Raw genomic sequence first — 17003 nt, 5'->3', positions numbered from 1 at the left:
TCCATATGTTCAGATATGGAGTAGAATTCTCCGGAGAGAGTCTCGCTGCTAACTAAATTAGCCTGAAATTCAAATCACTGCCTATTGAGTTGTGAAGGACAGTCAAAGCCCTGACTGTATCCATTCTGTGCATGTAGATAACGGAAGACATTGAACAATGAACAGTGGGTTTGCCCTTGCCAGGGGCGTCATGCACTCATTATTTTTGAGGGGGCATGAGTTGGGGGTGGGGTCGTCATGTGACACACAGCAGCCACAACAGCACTTAAGTTTTATTTATTTTTTAAAATTTTTATTAGAAACATTGCCAAACGCATTAACTATACCATGAAACATCTCGATTCTCACCTTCATAGATTATGTTAGATAATATGCGATTAGGCAAAGTAGCCTAATAATGTAATGTAACTATGCATAAAACCTTTATAGGTGTCATGCCATAACATATTTTTAATACGACTGACTTTGTATTAAATGTGAATTTAACACTAAAAGTTAATGTGAATAAAAACATTTTAAGTTAGGATACTAATCTTTCAGTGCACGTTGTTGTTTCTGACGAGAGAATTTGCCAGAAAGAGGTATTCAGTCAGCAACCAAGTGAAGGGAGCACCGGCATTTTAGCGATGACTCATCTGAATACCTCTGATTGGCCATTGCATTCATAAGCTCAACAGAATCTTGTGTGATTGGTTATAATGCGCAGTACTGTAAAAACACGTCTGTCTCTGGCTCAGTGCCAGCCAGCGAATGCTGATCTGAATTTAGCAGCTGATGATAAGACTGTTCAGCGAGTCAAATCATCAGCTGCTAAATTCAGATCTGCATTCACTGCCTGGCGTTCTCACATCTGTGTGATTGGATCAAATATAGAAAACATTAATTGGTTATTTTTTTTGTCTTATGGAAACTGCATTCAAAATCCACTTGGCTCAATAACCTGAGGGGGCACGTGTCCCCTCACTTTGAATGGGCATGACACCTCTGTCCCTCACTGACATGAGAGAGCATTAGATCAAGATTTCAAACTAAACTTAGTCCACATGAGTCACTCTACTGCTTATTAACAGAGATATTCAACAGCTTTGTTACATATGGATGAGTCACCGGCTATCTTGCATCTTGTCCTTAAACCAGCCTCGAAGCCATCGCATGGATGGATAGCTATGTCACATTGTTTTTGTCTGTGTATTTTAGATGATTTCAAGATGGAAAAACGTAATTAGGTAAAAAAAAAAAAAAAAAAAAAACGCATTATAAGATATCTATGGCAAGTTTTCATATTAAACTGTCAATGGAGGCAATCTGAATGCTAATATGGCAAATGTTAAATTGTCATAAACTCCCCACGGCCAATATCTGCATGATTGCATTGCAGATTTTACATCACAAGCAAACAACTGCCAGCCCTTTAGCCAAAAAGCAACTGGGGCTTATCCACAATAGTCAAATATGTTCATTCTGCATGGATTATCCTCTCAACCACAAACACTTGTGAGAACACCCTCAATTCACCCTTTGCCAGGAGTTTGATTGACAGACAATCTGACCAATCATAAAACAGAATCTGCCATTAAGTTCAACAAAAAACACAGACATAGAGTAGAACTTTGGTGGACTGGGACTTTTTAAAATTATGTGTACTGACTTTTAGTTAGTCTTTCTTTGGTTGAAACAATATATCTTCTGATGTTTATTTCATGCTATAACTAGTAAAGAAGAAGAGATTATCGGTTCACGTGCCACTTGAACTGAGGCCCTACAGTGATCTGACACTTTAAAGAACCACAAAATGGTATTTAGTGTTTGAACTTTAATCAAATTTAAAAGCTGAGACTTTGTTTCACATTGAAAGTAACCTGCTCTGTCTTGTCTGTCGGCACATTGTCAGTTTACTCTTTAATCCGCAATGTATTTTTCACTACGTGAGAACATGATGTGTGGCGTTATGGCTTTTCAAATGGAGCAACAATAATGGGGGGGGGGGCAATCAACAAATAAATAAATAAATAATGCACAAGGCTTAATCATGACTCATGCAACAAAATAAAACAAACAGAATGTAAACACCATTCTGCAACTGAACCAAATCAATTGAAAGAGCTCTGCCGCTAACCATGATAATATTACTGTTCCCATCTCCATAGTTTGCTAAATTGATTGAACTATGCAAGGTATTAAACGTTCTCTATTGCTCTCCTCTGGGATCTGAGAAGATCGTGTGTGAGGTCATAACCTGATAAAGGACAATAGAGTCAGACATGCAGCGTGTGGGATAAGCTTGCACAGATAAGCAGTCAACATGGAGCTGGAAGCACATGCATTTCAATACGTGCCCTAGATACCCAAATAAGTCTGCCTTAATTGCTGGAAATCATATTCAAAGCAGTCAGCTCGGGGATCCATACTGCTAACTCAGATAACTCTTTGACTTTTAATAATGCTAGAAGGTATCTCAGAGCATGGAGCATTATTGAGTATCACATAAATCTTGTGCCCCCTGCATTATGACTCCAGTAAGATGAGCCATTACATCTGTGCAGTACCTCAGGCCAACAAGACCCAGTGATCTGAATATATCCATACTGAATAAAAATCACCTCTCAAATAGATAGAAGGACTGCTGATTGATGATTTCCTTAGTGCGCAAGCAGTTTCTAAACATAAAAAATATCAAGGAGAGAAGGTGCAACGTAATTATGACATCAGGTACCTTCATATATATATATATATATATATATATATATATATATATATATATATATATATATATATATATATATATATATATATATATATATATATATATATATATATATATATATATATATATGCACATACAGCAAGGTTTTTTTTACATTTTTACAAAATGCTCAATATAGAATGTGATTCAGGTGTGCTTTTTTATTTTATTTTATTTATTTATTGGTTATATATTCTATAGTATTTGTTAAATACATATATTTTGTACATTAGTTTAATATACATATATTGCGAGACTTGTTGAAATCTATAAAATTAATATATATATATCATATAAGTCTCACAATCTCTACAACAACAACAACAACAACAACAAAAAAAAAAAAACAGTTTCCCACTTATAATTGGCATTACGGTAGCATCAGTGTAAATTCAGTTCATCAGTCCAATCTTTCTGACGTGACTTGAACACACCATTAGAGTAAGGTCAGTTGATACAGTCACAAAGCATTCATTTTTAACTACAATATATTTGTCATAAAAACCTCTGATTTGTCATTTGGATTCATGCACTTTGACTTTCAATTGTTCTGCTGAATAGAGAATGATCACAACAGAAAAAAAGAACAGTGTTTAGCTTAGAATGCTATATTTTGTCAGCTCATGTCAACTACAAAGAGTAAATGCTGTGAAAAAGTGTTTTGTTGGCTAGTTTGTTAAGTAATTAATTAGAGGTTTAGTCCTGCCATTCTACAGTACATCACGCTTGTGATGATTAATTGCAGCCCGTTACAAGATTCAGCTGAGAGATCAGGAGCCCACATTAGCCAGTGTTTGAAAATGAGCAAAGCTGAGCAAACTTATTCATTTCCCTTCAGTGAGCAACAAAGGCACATCTGCAGCTGAAATCATTCCGCATGCAAGTAACTCATTGCACACAGATGCCGGCCCCTAGATTTGCCGTCATTGTGTATTTCTTTTTTGCGCCTGCGGTGTCTTCATTTGGGTTCTTTATTCATTTCTCTTTCTTCTGTAAAAAATAATGATATTACTCGTAAGATTAAAATAAAAAAAAACTGTTCCATGGCTGAGTAATGGTTTTAGACAGGTGTCATTGTGTTTGTTCAAATGTTAGCATCCTAACAATGTGCAGAATGATGATTATAAAGTCTTCAGTGCTGAAACCCTGCAAGCAGTTCCAGCTAAAACTATTCACTTACTCTGAGCAGATTACATCTTCAATTGTTTTCTTTCTCCCAGTGAAAGTGAGTCATTGTTAGTCTTAGAAAGTAAAGTTATCGTGCTTTGTTCCAGTGTATTCAACCATGAACACCAGAAGCCTAAAGATCCATTAAATAGCAAAGACAATTGATAGTGCCGCCTTCTCTCTAAAACACAAACCCTATTTAGATATTGAAAGAATATTTGTCCCAGTCGTACAAGATATGATCAATATTTCTGTACATTACCTCAGAACAAAGGCAGAGTTTAGAGCTGCATAGATTAGGTGCAAGTTCTACAACAGTGCAACCTTTGCTGCAAGGTGGAAATCGATGTAAAATGGCCTGAAATTATTTCTGACATATTTACAGAAACCATATTCTCAACATTGTTGGTGTCTTTAATCAGGTCAGAATCATTTACTCTAAACATGAGTGGTTGCTAAAAATGTAAGTAAAAAAAAAAATCACTTTTATGATTATTTTTTCGTGTGTGATTCAGTGTTCTGATCATTAAAAAGTAATAATACTTATGAGAAGCAAATTTATATATATATGGATGTATGTATGGATGGATATATGGATAGTAACATCTAATAAAAAAAATATGATGATATAATAATTAATAACAACATAAAAATAGAAATAAATGATTATAACATAAATTTTATAACAATAAATAATAATATCAATTAATAAATACTATATATATTCCCCCATGCATGTGTGTGTGTATATAAAATAGTAAAGCACTTTATAATTATTATTTTTTTATTCAGATGCCCAATAATAGTCAATAACAACAGAGACTGTGGAAAAGTACATAAAAACAATGTCAGCAAGAATGAAAGTTGTTATCAAGACCAAAGGAGGCCATTCAAAATAGGCTTTTCAGTTATGTGTGAAAAATAAAATACCATTTAGTTGTTTCTTAATACTGATAACAATACTGTTAATACATGGATTGTCTCAATAGATGGATGCAAAACGAAGAAAAAAAAAATCACAAAACAGAGAAATCTCTCTTTTATTTCTCAAAGCTGTCTGTGACAGAGTATCTCCATTGTGCACACAAAATGCCCCATTTCTGCTGATAGCAAAGCTGCTTTTTTGACTCGTGTAATATTGCTGGGTCCTGGCCCGTTTCACACATGCTCAGGCTGAAGACTCGAGGCCTGAGAGCCATTACGGCATGTACCAATCATCACTCGGAATTACCAGAGCTGTCAGTCAGCTCCCAACCCCCTGCTTCATGAACTTTCGAGGTGTCTGCAACATTCACCTGGAGCACAGGCTTCGGAAACATACCGCAACAGATACAGTGATCATATAAAGTGGCAGAAAGAGCCTTTATTAGAAAAATGAAACTTTGACTTATATACATGTTTATATATCTTTTAACCCAGCACATGTCCTGCAACCACATTGTATTGATATTTCTCAAGTCACATATCAGACCTGTTCTTTTAATATGATCTATGTACACATAAAAAAGCAGAGAATGAAAAAAAAAAAATATATATAATGATAATAATAATCTGAACACAATACGTTATGTTCCAAATTAAATGTACTTTAGAGAGAACAGGGATATGTTTAAAACACCCCACTGAATTAGTACTTTCTCATGCAATTTTGCAATAGCAGAAATGATTTCATTAATGCAAATTTGTGTTTTCAGCTTTATGTAAGCAATTACTTCCAACTTACATTAAAAAGTTCTTAAGACATTTCAGTACGCACACAGGTGATAATGCTTCATTATAAAAGAACATTTGGGCAGCAGGTCACATGGTTTCAGTGATAAATAGGTTATATAGGTCACATGACAATCCCTGCCCGCCCCAGTATAAAATGCTGTTCTAAAATAATTTCTACTTTTAACCACATAAAATATGGATGCAAAGCTCACAAGAACACAAGTGGTTCTATTTTTTTTTTCGTCTGAGTCCACTACGATCAAAATCGTCCATTTCACAAGGAAGGCAGCGTTCTTTATCCTTTAATAAGTGCAAGTATTCCATCAGCTCTGTGCTCAAACAAACTCAAACAACCAAACAAAGAATAAAAAAAAGATACTTTCTGCCTCCTTTAAGGTCGGTACCCACTAAATCACTGTCTGTCCTTTATTTTGATTCACTATTAAAATAAAATAATCAAGCATCACAATTTATGTTACTGGAAATGCATTAAAGAAATCAAAAGCAGCATTAAAAAAAAAAAAAAAAAAAAAAAACTTAAGGTGACTGAATAATCCTCACATCAGTAATGCAATGATAAAAATGGCATTGCTAAAAGAGCCACACGACTGATAGAGTGTTTCCGTATTGTTTCCAAGCTGCCAGTTTTGCCCCTGCAAACGTCTTCCTGAGGGTTATAAAGCAGCCTGAGAACGAAAGGGAGTGAGCTGCAGTCGACACAGTCATGCATGAGGACTCTCGCTCCTGTCTTTAGCCACCTGCCCCTTCTCACTGTGCCTTGTGCGGCTCTGGCAGATGTAATTTGAGCTGAGGTGATTTCTCCTTCAAACTACCTCGATGGGAACACAGCCAATGATGCAGTGACAGTAGAACAGCTTGCCTGGCAGCCGAAAGGGCCTATTGTTCTTACTACACTGCACTTGGCAAAATATCATTTCGGGAAAGAATGGAATTCAAATGGTCTTCCATGTGGATGCAGAATTGACTTAGAAGGAGATCCATTGTCATGTTAAGTAACGTCTCACATCCCTACTTCCATAGTTCACTTTTTGATATTCTGTCCTATGCTGTCATAAAACTCGCCTCAAAGGGAAAGAAAATTGGTTTTGTATGTATCTTTTAGGCTAATGGGTTTTTATGAAAGACTAACTCGTGGTGATGGAGGCATCTCTGTTATCTGAAAAGACTTTTAAAGTGTAAATATTCAGCATACGGACTGGGCGCCTTTAGCCGCTGATCCGAAACGTCCCTCTCTTCACGATCCATGGAGAAATGTAGAAAAACACACATCTCTGTTGAAATAAGTGGAGCGTAACAAATGTGAAGGACAAAACAGATTAACCCTTAACTAGCGTTTAAGGTGTAACTGAGAAAGTACTCAATTTTTTTTCGGACTTAAAAATCCTCGCTTACTGTATTTTAGAAACTGAACTACAGCGCTTTGCCTAGTTTAGCTCGTCTTATGGAAATAATCAGCATCTGAGCTACACATCTGTGTACTATTCTATGAGAGGTAAATAAAACCAAAAATATAATATATATATTTTAATAAACTACAGATGGCTTTTGCATAGCCAAAAACTGCTACATAAAATAATTCCACCCAGTTCATCTGTATCCTGTTGCAATCAATACATGACCTGTGTTGCTCCATCCAACTGCCTCCGATAACCTTCGACAAATACAGAATGTTGAAGTAAAAATTACATTTTGGTTTTCAATATGTTTCTGTGTAAAAATCCCAGAAGTTTGGCAGCCTAAACGATATGCCAGAGTGGTCACAGAGCTTTGGTTCATGAGCAAGATGGATTCGTACCCTGCAGTCTCACAACGGCTCATATCTATGAACCAAAGAAGCCAGTTCTCCTCACATCGATCTGTAGGCATGCTTGATCCAAGCTCACCTTCAAGTGGATTGACAGTATTTACTTATCTGCCGCAATACCTGCAGTCCCAACACCCAGCCCTGAAATGTTCAAGCTTAAAAAACTGCAGGGCTACAATCCCTGATAACAAACTGCATGGAGACTCTGAAATCTCGCAAGGTGCCATTTTGATGCAGACTTTGTGAGTCGTTTTTCGTACACGCCATTACAGAAAATGAGTGCTACTGTACAGACCTGTGAAACCCCCACAAAAAAATAGTTTACTCTGTGTCATCATAACGTTCATGAATTATTAGAGTGTGAATTTACAAGCAAATTTACAAGTGTCATATATTCAAAATAGTTGTTAAGTCTTTGAGGAATTAAAAAAGCTCTATTCTTACAGCAAACCATAGATAATAGAGAAAATCAAGAAGACGTCATATCTTTGGAGGGATAGCAGGCCCGAATAGGACTTTTTTTTTCTCTCTCTCTCTTTACAGGTTAAGTCTGGCCTTATATGTGACAGGTAAGACACAGAAAGCATAGCTGGTGATGTTTTCACCTGCCAATCGAGGAAGAGCAAGGATATTCACCTCGTCCCACAAAGGATACGAAATCAATGCAGATGTGGCTCTGTGATTAATACTAGAGGCTAATACCTTGCTTATTTCCCCCAAACAGCAGCTCTGCAACATAAATGATCATTTTCTTTCCATATATATGCTATATTTGCACCCTGTTACAAATAATGTGTGATCATAACATCAGAACAAAAACATAGAAAGAGTTACAATTGAGTTGCATGCCATTATTATAATTCATGTTCATGTAATCAAAATACATTTTCCTTAAAGACCGGGGTTATTACAAGGGTGAAAAAAATAACTGAAAAACAACTTGCAAAGAGTAAAAACAATGTATGGCATATATGATTACAAGACTTTGATATTTTACATGTGCATACGCACATTAGCTTCTTAAAGCAGCACTTCATATGATGAATAAGTTCATGATTATGATACTGATGACATATTCAAGATAAGTGTACAGTGAATTATGTCACGTCATTGAGGAAGTTCAAAGAAAGCAATTCTGGAATGAGAGCGGAAGCTGCTAGAGCAGTCATACAACACGTTCATGTTGATACACATCCTGTTTTCCAACAAACATTGGAGTCGTAAACATAAAAGCTCATTTCAAAGATGGCTGAAAGATTCCCTCTAAACTCAATGAAAGTCCTCGGACAACCATAGCGGATTGGAGGAAAGCATGCCAAAATGCAATGTGAATGTGCCTTTAGGTGGTGTAGAGAAAAGGTTACACAAAATGACACAGAACCATCCTGAGGTATTTGATCTAATACACGATTTGGCTATGTGTTCTGATTCACATTGCATGGAGTTCATTGAGTGTGTCTGTACAGTATAAAGTTTAGTAATAGGTCTGCAGAACAAAGGTCTTGCGCGGTAGTCCTCAATGTGAATATGGTGTTGATCGTGTTACAGACTGCAACAGAAAACCAATGCTCTAGTTCAGACTTCAAGCTTCACAAGTGGCCCTCTTAATGAGTGAATTGCAACCGCGAAGCGAGGCTCCGCCAAACTACAGTAAACAAAAGTCTTCGAGAGGTGATGTTTCGATTCGGTTTCACAGTGTACAGCGACAGATGGAAGTTTTGAATGAAATAAATGTGAGACAAACTTCCGTCGCAAAAACCTCCCCACAATCTGGAAATGGAAGATCAACATAATATTCCCTGTTGAACAACCCACATACAGATCAAGTTTTCATTGCACAGATGTCCACCTTAGCTGTCGAACAAAATCACCTTAATGCAAGTATCTTCAACTGAAATAAGACAAGAAAAGAAACACACATGCAAAATAAATCTATTTCTGCGGGTAATATAGAAGTTCTGTTTATAAAGCAGAGGTGGGTAGTTAACTAATGATTATTGTGCTACCAAATAAGATATAGAAGAGACTAAATTCTAAATAGGGATTAGAATGCCAAAAATCCCAAGTCTATAGTAATAAAAGCAAAAATGCAATTGCCAAGTGCCATGGATGAAATACCCTTGCTTGCCCTAGGATCAGGAACTTCCATGCTGGATCACATTTTATTGGCTTACACTTGACTAACTCTCTTTCTGCAGATACCTGCCCAGAAGTAACCTCTGGAAAGTGCTCGTATAAGAAGAGCGGTATCTCGGGTACTTAGTAGATGTAGGTGACTGTGGCATTCTAAGTGAGTAAATAGTTCAACTACACAAAAAAGCATTAAACATCTGACTCGAGACTAGGTATTTTCTTATACACTCGTCTATTGCTAAACTGCGAAGAGTTGAGAACCCGGGGAGCTGAGTATGCACTAGTCTTGTTGGCTACATAAGGCATTACATGCTCTGAAATATACATGTCATTGGGTATTCGACCGTCCCTGGAACAGTATGAAGTGGTGGACTTCACGGAGGACCTCAGATTGTTCTCGTTCCTAGCTTTGATGGGAGCCAACTGTTTGTAAATGTCAGAGGAGCTCCTGCCGTGGACCAAGCGAGTGTCATCCCGTACAGATTGCATGAAGGGGTTGTCCGAGGGGTAATCAGGGTAAAGTGACTTACTACGCTTGCTTTCCTCCAGGTTTCGGTTAAAGAACATGGACCTGCTGCCGAATAGTTTGTCAGCCTTGATGTTAAACATGTTTGCATAAGAGCTATCCTCCAGGAAGCGGTCCTTCTCCTTTAGGCTGACGCTCCGCGCCGGCCGGTTCAGGTCAATTTCTTTGGGCTTCTCAAGCATGATATTGTCAAAGGAGTGCTGGCGGCTGAGCCTCAGTCTGTTCCTCCTCTGTACGTGTGGCCCATCTGTCTGAGGCCAGTAGTGGCTAAACATGTCATCGTGGTGCATGCCAGGGTTGATCATGGCCTCCTGCAGCATTTGGTCCTCACTGATGTCATACAGGTTGCCCATGTGGAGGCATGCCTCGCACCGGTTATACGGTGATCTTAGGGCAGTGTACGGCCCAGTGCTATAGTTGGGTACCTTAGAAAGACAGCTCCGGCAATGAGTCTGTTTGAACCGGTCGTTGGTTTCGTGAGGACTGAGATTCTTCTCCTTCATGCTGTAGTGTTTGTTATAAATGCTTTCCGGCAGCAGATCCGATTCACTTTGATGTAGGGGGCTGCTATTGAGATGTATGATGGGCTGGTCACATTTCCTGTAATTGTCATTGTGGTCTGAGTAAATTTCGCCAAAATCCAAATCATCAGTTGTTAGGCCCCTGCCTTCTCTGTAGTGTTGTGACTCTGAGTGCAGACTCAGCTCCCGGTCAGAATCTATGGTGTATATTTTCTCTCTGCCTGCTCCGCCCTCCTTTTTGTTTAAGTAGGACAGCTCTACTTCACTGCAATCCCTAGGGTATTTTGACGTCATCGATCTTTTTTTTAAGTTATCCTTGGCCTTCAGGTGCTTGTTATTGTCTGGATCCTTGTAGGAGTTTGCCCTGCTTGAGCAGTCGGAGATATCGGAGTGTGCCGTGTCCTCTGGCAGGTACCTCTGACTCTTCATGGACAAACGGGGATCTAGGGTTTCAGACCCCTGAGTTTGACGCAAAGTATCCACAGATTTCTTCCACAGAGCTCGGGGTTTTGCATTGGTCTGGGCTGTGTCTTCACTCACCGCCACCTCTACAGTATTAGGGTTTGATTCATTGAGGGTGAGGGGATGCTGACCTTGGAAGATGTAGTTGTTTAGATGGTCCTTATGACGGTTTGCCAGATATGCCTGCAATTCACTGGAGTCTCCATAGATGTCCTTTTGGGCATAGCTACGATTGTCAGTGTAGATGAAGTTCCCTTTCTCTGCCATCATGTCCATGATCATGGGGCTTGCTGAATGCATGAACTCACCACCACGTTTAGGAGAGTTCATCCTGGAGCCACTGAGGTTGGTCATATTAGTCATCTGCTTGGCAGACTTGATAAGCTTAAGCATGTTGGACTGTGGACTGAAGTCCAGGTCAGATGACTTTTTCTTCATGTCGATGTGAACACCGTGAATGCAACTCCATATACCCTGTGGAAAAAAGAGTGAATCAAGTTCAATATTCATACATTAACTTTGTACCCATCAGTGTGATCAAAGAGCGCTTATGAAGTTTTTAATAAGGGCATAGATAAAGCCAGTGACACAGATGCCTTCAAATTTAGAAACAAATTACCAAATTTCCTTTAAAAATGATCCTTTCCTCTTACAATCTCTGTGAATCTCTTTTCCCCAGTAAACACTTACATCAGTTATGCTCGAGATGTCCAATAGCAGCATTTCAATACCTTAAAGATGCTAATCAGATGCACCATATTCTCTCACCGAGAGCATGTACACAATCCCATCAGGGATCAAAACTAAACAAAGACATACTGAGCTTTTGGCTATGCTAGAGATCATGCTGTCAAAACAGACTGCTGCACTCTCATTTTAACCTCCCTGGCCATGGAAAAAACTCTAAAATCTAATTTCTGACCAACTTTTCTTTCAAACACTGCCCATGTCAGGCTAAAGAGTGAGCTCAAATGCTAACTGGATTATCACTGACACTCTCAGAATTAAAAAATTGTCCTAAAGCAGCTGTCCCTACTGTCAAGGCTGATTCAGCAAACACCAAAATCAGGTTTTTTTTAACAGTGACTACGTTTACAAGCTGTTAAAATTCGGGTTATGGTTGGGTTAAGGTCACTATTCGGGTTTCTGAAACATTCGGGATAACCCGTTTACATGCGTGAGCAGAGAGAGTTACTCTTGTATACGTGGAATGTGTAATCAGTCGCCAATATCCCGAAGTAAACGGCGACGCACGGTTAGCGTCTGGACGTAAGACGCAATATGCGTCATTTCTGATTCTTCTTCCTGTATCCAAAGTCTCAAAAGACCAAGATTCCTTGCGAATAGAACATGCGCAGAACACACATTTTGATGGGGATATGCCGAAACGCGTTTACAAGACCAAATATTCGGGTTATAAAAGGGGTACCCCAGGTTTTTAAAAACCGGGATATGAGCATATCCGGGTTTTTGCCGGTGTTTACATGGCCGTGCGCGACCGGGTTATTGCTAATATCCCGGTTTTGAACGGGTTATTGGGTGCATGTAAACGTAGTCAGTGTTTCACAACCACTAGGTGGTCTATTGCAGTAATATGGGGTGACAGCAAATTACCGCTTGATCTCAAAATAATGGGTGCCACATTTGTCTCAATGTGTTTTATTTTATTTATTTATTTTTTGCTTTTCATACTACTTTATATGCATATGATTACAGACCAGGCTTAAAACACACTAAATACATTTTATACATGTAACATGGAATCCTGTCCTGCCCAGAAGCTTACCCTGCTGATGGAGAAGAGCAGGCCAGGTGTGCCCGAGCAGATGCCAGTGAAGCAGTATCTGAGTCTCCAGTAGAACAGGTGCTCCCAGACAAAGGTAATGAGGCTGAGACCCATGGCAGTCGCCAGCATGTAGAACACTCCAGCCATGTTGTCCACATCCAGCTGGCTGCTCATTACCTCGTTCTTCTCATTGTGGCAGATCCCAGTCAGCCATTGAGCCTCCAACTCCTCCATCTCACCTGAGGAGATACGCACACACCCAGGCCCACGTCATCAATCAGCTCTGTCTCCCATTTCATGTACACATCAGTGGGCCGCACTACTACCGTCCAAAGACATATCCTCCTGTTCCAAAACTCCCTTATGCCCTAACATTTCAAAGTGAGGATCAGTAAAATTTTATACTTAAGTTTTATCCATATGTTAGCACCATCTGAGACTTTTTTCTCTTTCTCTACAAGGTGCAGCTGCCAGGAGGATAATTCTGTCATTTTTCATGCTGTCGTATAGCACTACTGTGAAGCACAGCGTATAGTATGGAGAGAGAAAATTCTGCAGATATCTATGAAGGAAGCACCCTGAAATAAAAGTATGCTAAATAATTAACAGATGGACATTGCTGATGGACATGAACACAACACATTCTAGTGCACAGCATAAAAAACTCTTTAGGGTAGACATTTTCATTTATTCACTTAGCAGAAGCCTTTATTGAAACAGATAAGATAAGAACAGATGAGGAACACACAGCCATATTTTCAACATAGAGACACTCATAAATATGAATATGTATCATAAACACATAATGTGCCTATGTTTTCCAGCATGTACAACATTCCGGACTGCTGGTAGGCATGCAAGCACTTACCATCTCCAATAATAGCCAGAATGGCCAGATCCACTGAGCGTTTCCAGGCTGATCCTTTCTGCAGGGCGATGCCGTAGCCAGTGGTAGCAAAGATGTAGCCACTACCAATGGTCACTAGTTTACACCCCTCATCCCTACCAGCCATGTAGTTCAGCACAGCTGCATCATATATGAAGGCATCCAGTTTACTGGTGAAAAGAAAGAGCACAGACACTATTCAGATAGCAAATAGAGAGGTTACATTTTCTGAGTCATTCTCATGCCTTAACACCACTACCATGTCACCAAAAGCACTGAATGAATCATAACATATTTTATCTTTACAGCAATAAGGCAGATGCAGGGGCACAAGATAAAGGTGAGAGACAGATCTGGTTGGGACCAAACCGGAAGCAGTGGAGAGAAAACAGCACAACAAAAACTATTTAATTGACTTTGGCTTAATGTTTTATGCCAAGGATTGGAAAATTTTAGATTTTTATTTTATTTTATTTTATTACAAAATATATATTAATAGTAAGAAATAAAAAGGATGCATACTTCACAGAAGTGCTTGGTTGTACAGTATTAGCCTACATACTGCCATTGCTCTCATTAACTTGCTCATTGGTGCTTGTGAGACAAAATTCTAGTAATGCTCTTCTCTTTAATGCTTCTTTGGAATAATATTTGTTCGGAGCAGTGCAGTAAATTAAAAACAAAAACAAATGTATCACATTATGTAAAAACACAATATGTACAGTCTTAACTATATAAATAAAAAAAATTGTAGTCCAGATTATATATATATATATATATATATATATATGAAAGTGAAAGTGAAAGTGAAGTGACATTCAGCCAAGTATGGTGACCCATACTCAGAATTTGTGCTCTGCATTTAACCCATCCGAAATGCACACACACAGAGCAGTGAACACACACACACACACTGTGAGCACACACCCAGAGCAGTGGGCAGCCATTTATGCTGCGGCGCCCGGGGAGCAGTTGGGGGTTCGATGCCTTGCTCAAGGGCACCTAAGTCGTGGTATTGAAGGTGGAGAGAGAGCTGAACATGCACTACCCCCACCCACAATTCCGTCCGGCCCGAGACTAGAACCCACAACCCTTCGATTGGGAGTCCAACCCTCTAACCATTAGGCCACGACTTCCCCATATATATATATATATATATATATATATATATATATATATATATATATATATATATATATATATATATATATATATATATATATATATATATATATATATATATATATATATATATATATATATATATATATATATATATATATATATATATATATATATATATATATATATATATATATATATATATATATATATATATATATATATGTGTGTGTGTGTGTGTGTGTGTGTGTGTGTGTGTGTGTGTGTGTGTGTGTGTGTGTGTGTGTGTGTGTGTTTGTTTTATTATTTTTTATGTTATGAAACATAAATTCATAACAGACTGAAATGTAATATTTTACCCCCCCCCCCCCCATTGGCCATTTCTTGACCATTTCTTTTCCTTTTTTTTTATCATGCTAAACCCTAGATAGACAGTTGTAACTCAGCTGTAATGTAAGGAAGTTTATGCTTCTTCATTAGACAGCCATCATATGACCAGATCATGACTGAAATCATCTCTTAAATTTCTCTTAAACTGCAAAAATCTGAGAAAAAATCATTTTGGGTGCACCCGACTTTAGACCCCACCAACACACTGACATTTGGAGCCAAGGTGGGCTGCCTGACAAACTTGATCTCTCTGTTGGAAAAGCCTTTGTCTAAGACTCATTAGTCTGGTTGTCTGACATTTTCAAGAATGTCAAATGTAACTCCGGGATCACGCCGACATCCGTGATTTGTTCAATGATTCTTTTGTTAACGGTGGATCTGCAGTATGTGTAGTGATATGCCAAGCTGCGAAAAATGATGCAGTGCACTTCCAAAGGAAATCATCTACGCTTTATTAATTTACTGTAAGGTAATTTAAAATTGTGCATATGTACCCATCTTCAAATATACAACGACAAAGCCTTGCTGCAGTTCAGAGAGATAATGAAAGCTGTTTAAAGGGGTTATGTATTGTTGCTAAAAAGAACAATGTGTTTGTAGGCCAGCAATACTGCGACTGAGCAAGGCACTGAACCCCCAACTGCTCTCTGGGAGCTGCAGCATAATTGGCACATAACATAAACCCACTGCTCAGGGTGTGTTTTCACTGCTGTGGCTGTGCACTTTCGCTGGGTTAAATGCAGAACATGAATTCTGAGTATGGGTCAACATAGTTGCCTGTATGTCAAGTCACTGCAAATTTGCAAAGACTAAAGTTTCAAATCCAAAGAGATTTTCTTTATAAAAGTTAAGATTCAACCATGCCCTCCTACAATGGCTCATTTAAACACGCCCCCACATGTCTATGTCATGATGTGGGAAGATTTGCATAATGCCATCTGAATGTTCACTCAAAGAAAGAAAGTGTAACTTTATTGTTGCTGCCACCGCCGTGTTGTGAAGAGGCTGTGTTTTGTTGTGAAAGTGAAAATACTTTGTTTGGCCTTCCAAAGAGGACAGAACTAGATATCATTGGTTTAGTTTTATGCACAACAATGTTCCAGAACAGTTTGACCCAAATATTCAGATGTGTGCATTGCATTTTATGGAGGACTGTTTCCTGATCCTGGGATAGTAGACAATGCCGGCTGTTCTGACTCACAAACTGTAAGTCCATTTTAAATTTAAATGAACCACTGATGATTCAAACGTGAGTTTTGAGCAGTGTAGTGAGTAGAGTAGTGCTTGTTGTTTGTCATTTCTCAGATCACAAATGCAGACATGATTTTATGTTTACATGTCGTGATACAATGTAATACATAAAAAGACAGTAAAAGTCATAATAATGCAAAATTATTTCCTCACTGGATTACTCAAATGCCTCAATTGTAAAGGGCTTTATTGGTTTAGTGAGATTTTGCTACATCCCAGTAAAACAGATGGTAGCATAATTCAGATGCAAAATCTTTTATTAACTTGTACACCTGCTCCAACCCTAAACCTACCCTTGCAGTAGGATGAATACAGTGAAGATAGTATAATCTGACAGGTAGCATTATTTGTTAGAACACCAGGACATGCATCACAGTATGTTAAGAGGCGTAACATTTCTGTCACACACCAATCACAACACACTAGATCGCTGGCCAATAAGAGCACACCTCACTTTTCAGAATGATGAGCGTTGTAA

The 17003-nt window shown here is 38.4% G+C and overlaps 1 protein-coding gene across 1 annotated transcript in view; it reads right to left on the bottom strand.

Annotated features, from left to right (window-relative positions):
- Positions 1-4676: 4676 nt before the first annotated feature.
- LOC127948641 (glutamate receptor ionotropic, NMDA 2A-like) overlaps positions 4677-17003 on the bottom strand; it is a 130278-nt gene continuing 117951 nt past the window's right edge. Inside the window, exons 10-12 of the mRNA XM_052545223.1 lie at positions 13745-13932; positions 12877-13115; positions 4677-11564 (exon numbers count right to left, since the gene is read on the bottom strand). Of these exons, the coding sequence (XP_052401183.1) occupies positions 9771-11564; positions 12877-13115; positions 13745-13932 (2221 nt within the window). The 3' untranslated portion in view covers positions 4677-9770. The remainder of the gene's footprint in view (positions 11565-12876; positions 13116-13744; positions 13933-17003) is intronic.

Source organism: Carassius gibelio, chromosome A3, assembly GCF_023724105.1.
Source record: "Carassius gibelio isolate Cgi1373 ecotype wild population from Czech Republic chromosome A3, carGib1.2-hapl.c, whole genome shotgun sequence".
Classification (NCBI taxonomy): Eukaryota; Metazoa; Chordata; class Actinopteri; order Cypriniformes; family Cyprinidae; genus Carassius; species Carassius gibelio.
Note: the sequence above shows the minus strand (reverse complement) of the source record. Positions and strands in the feature narration are given on the sequence as shown.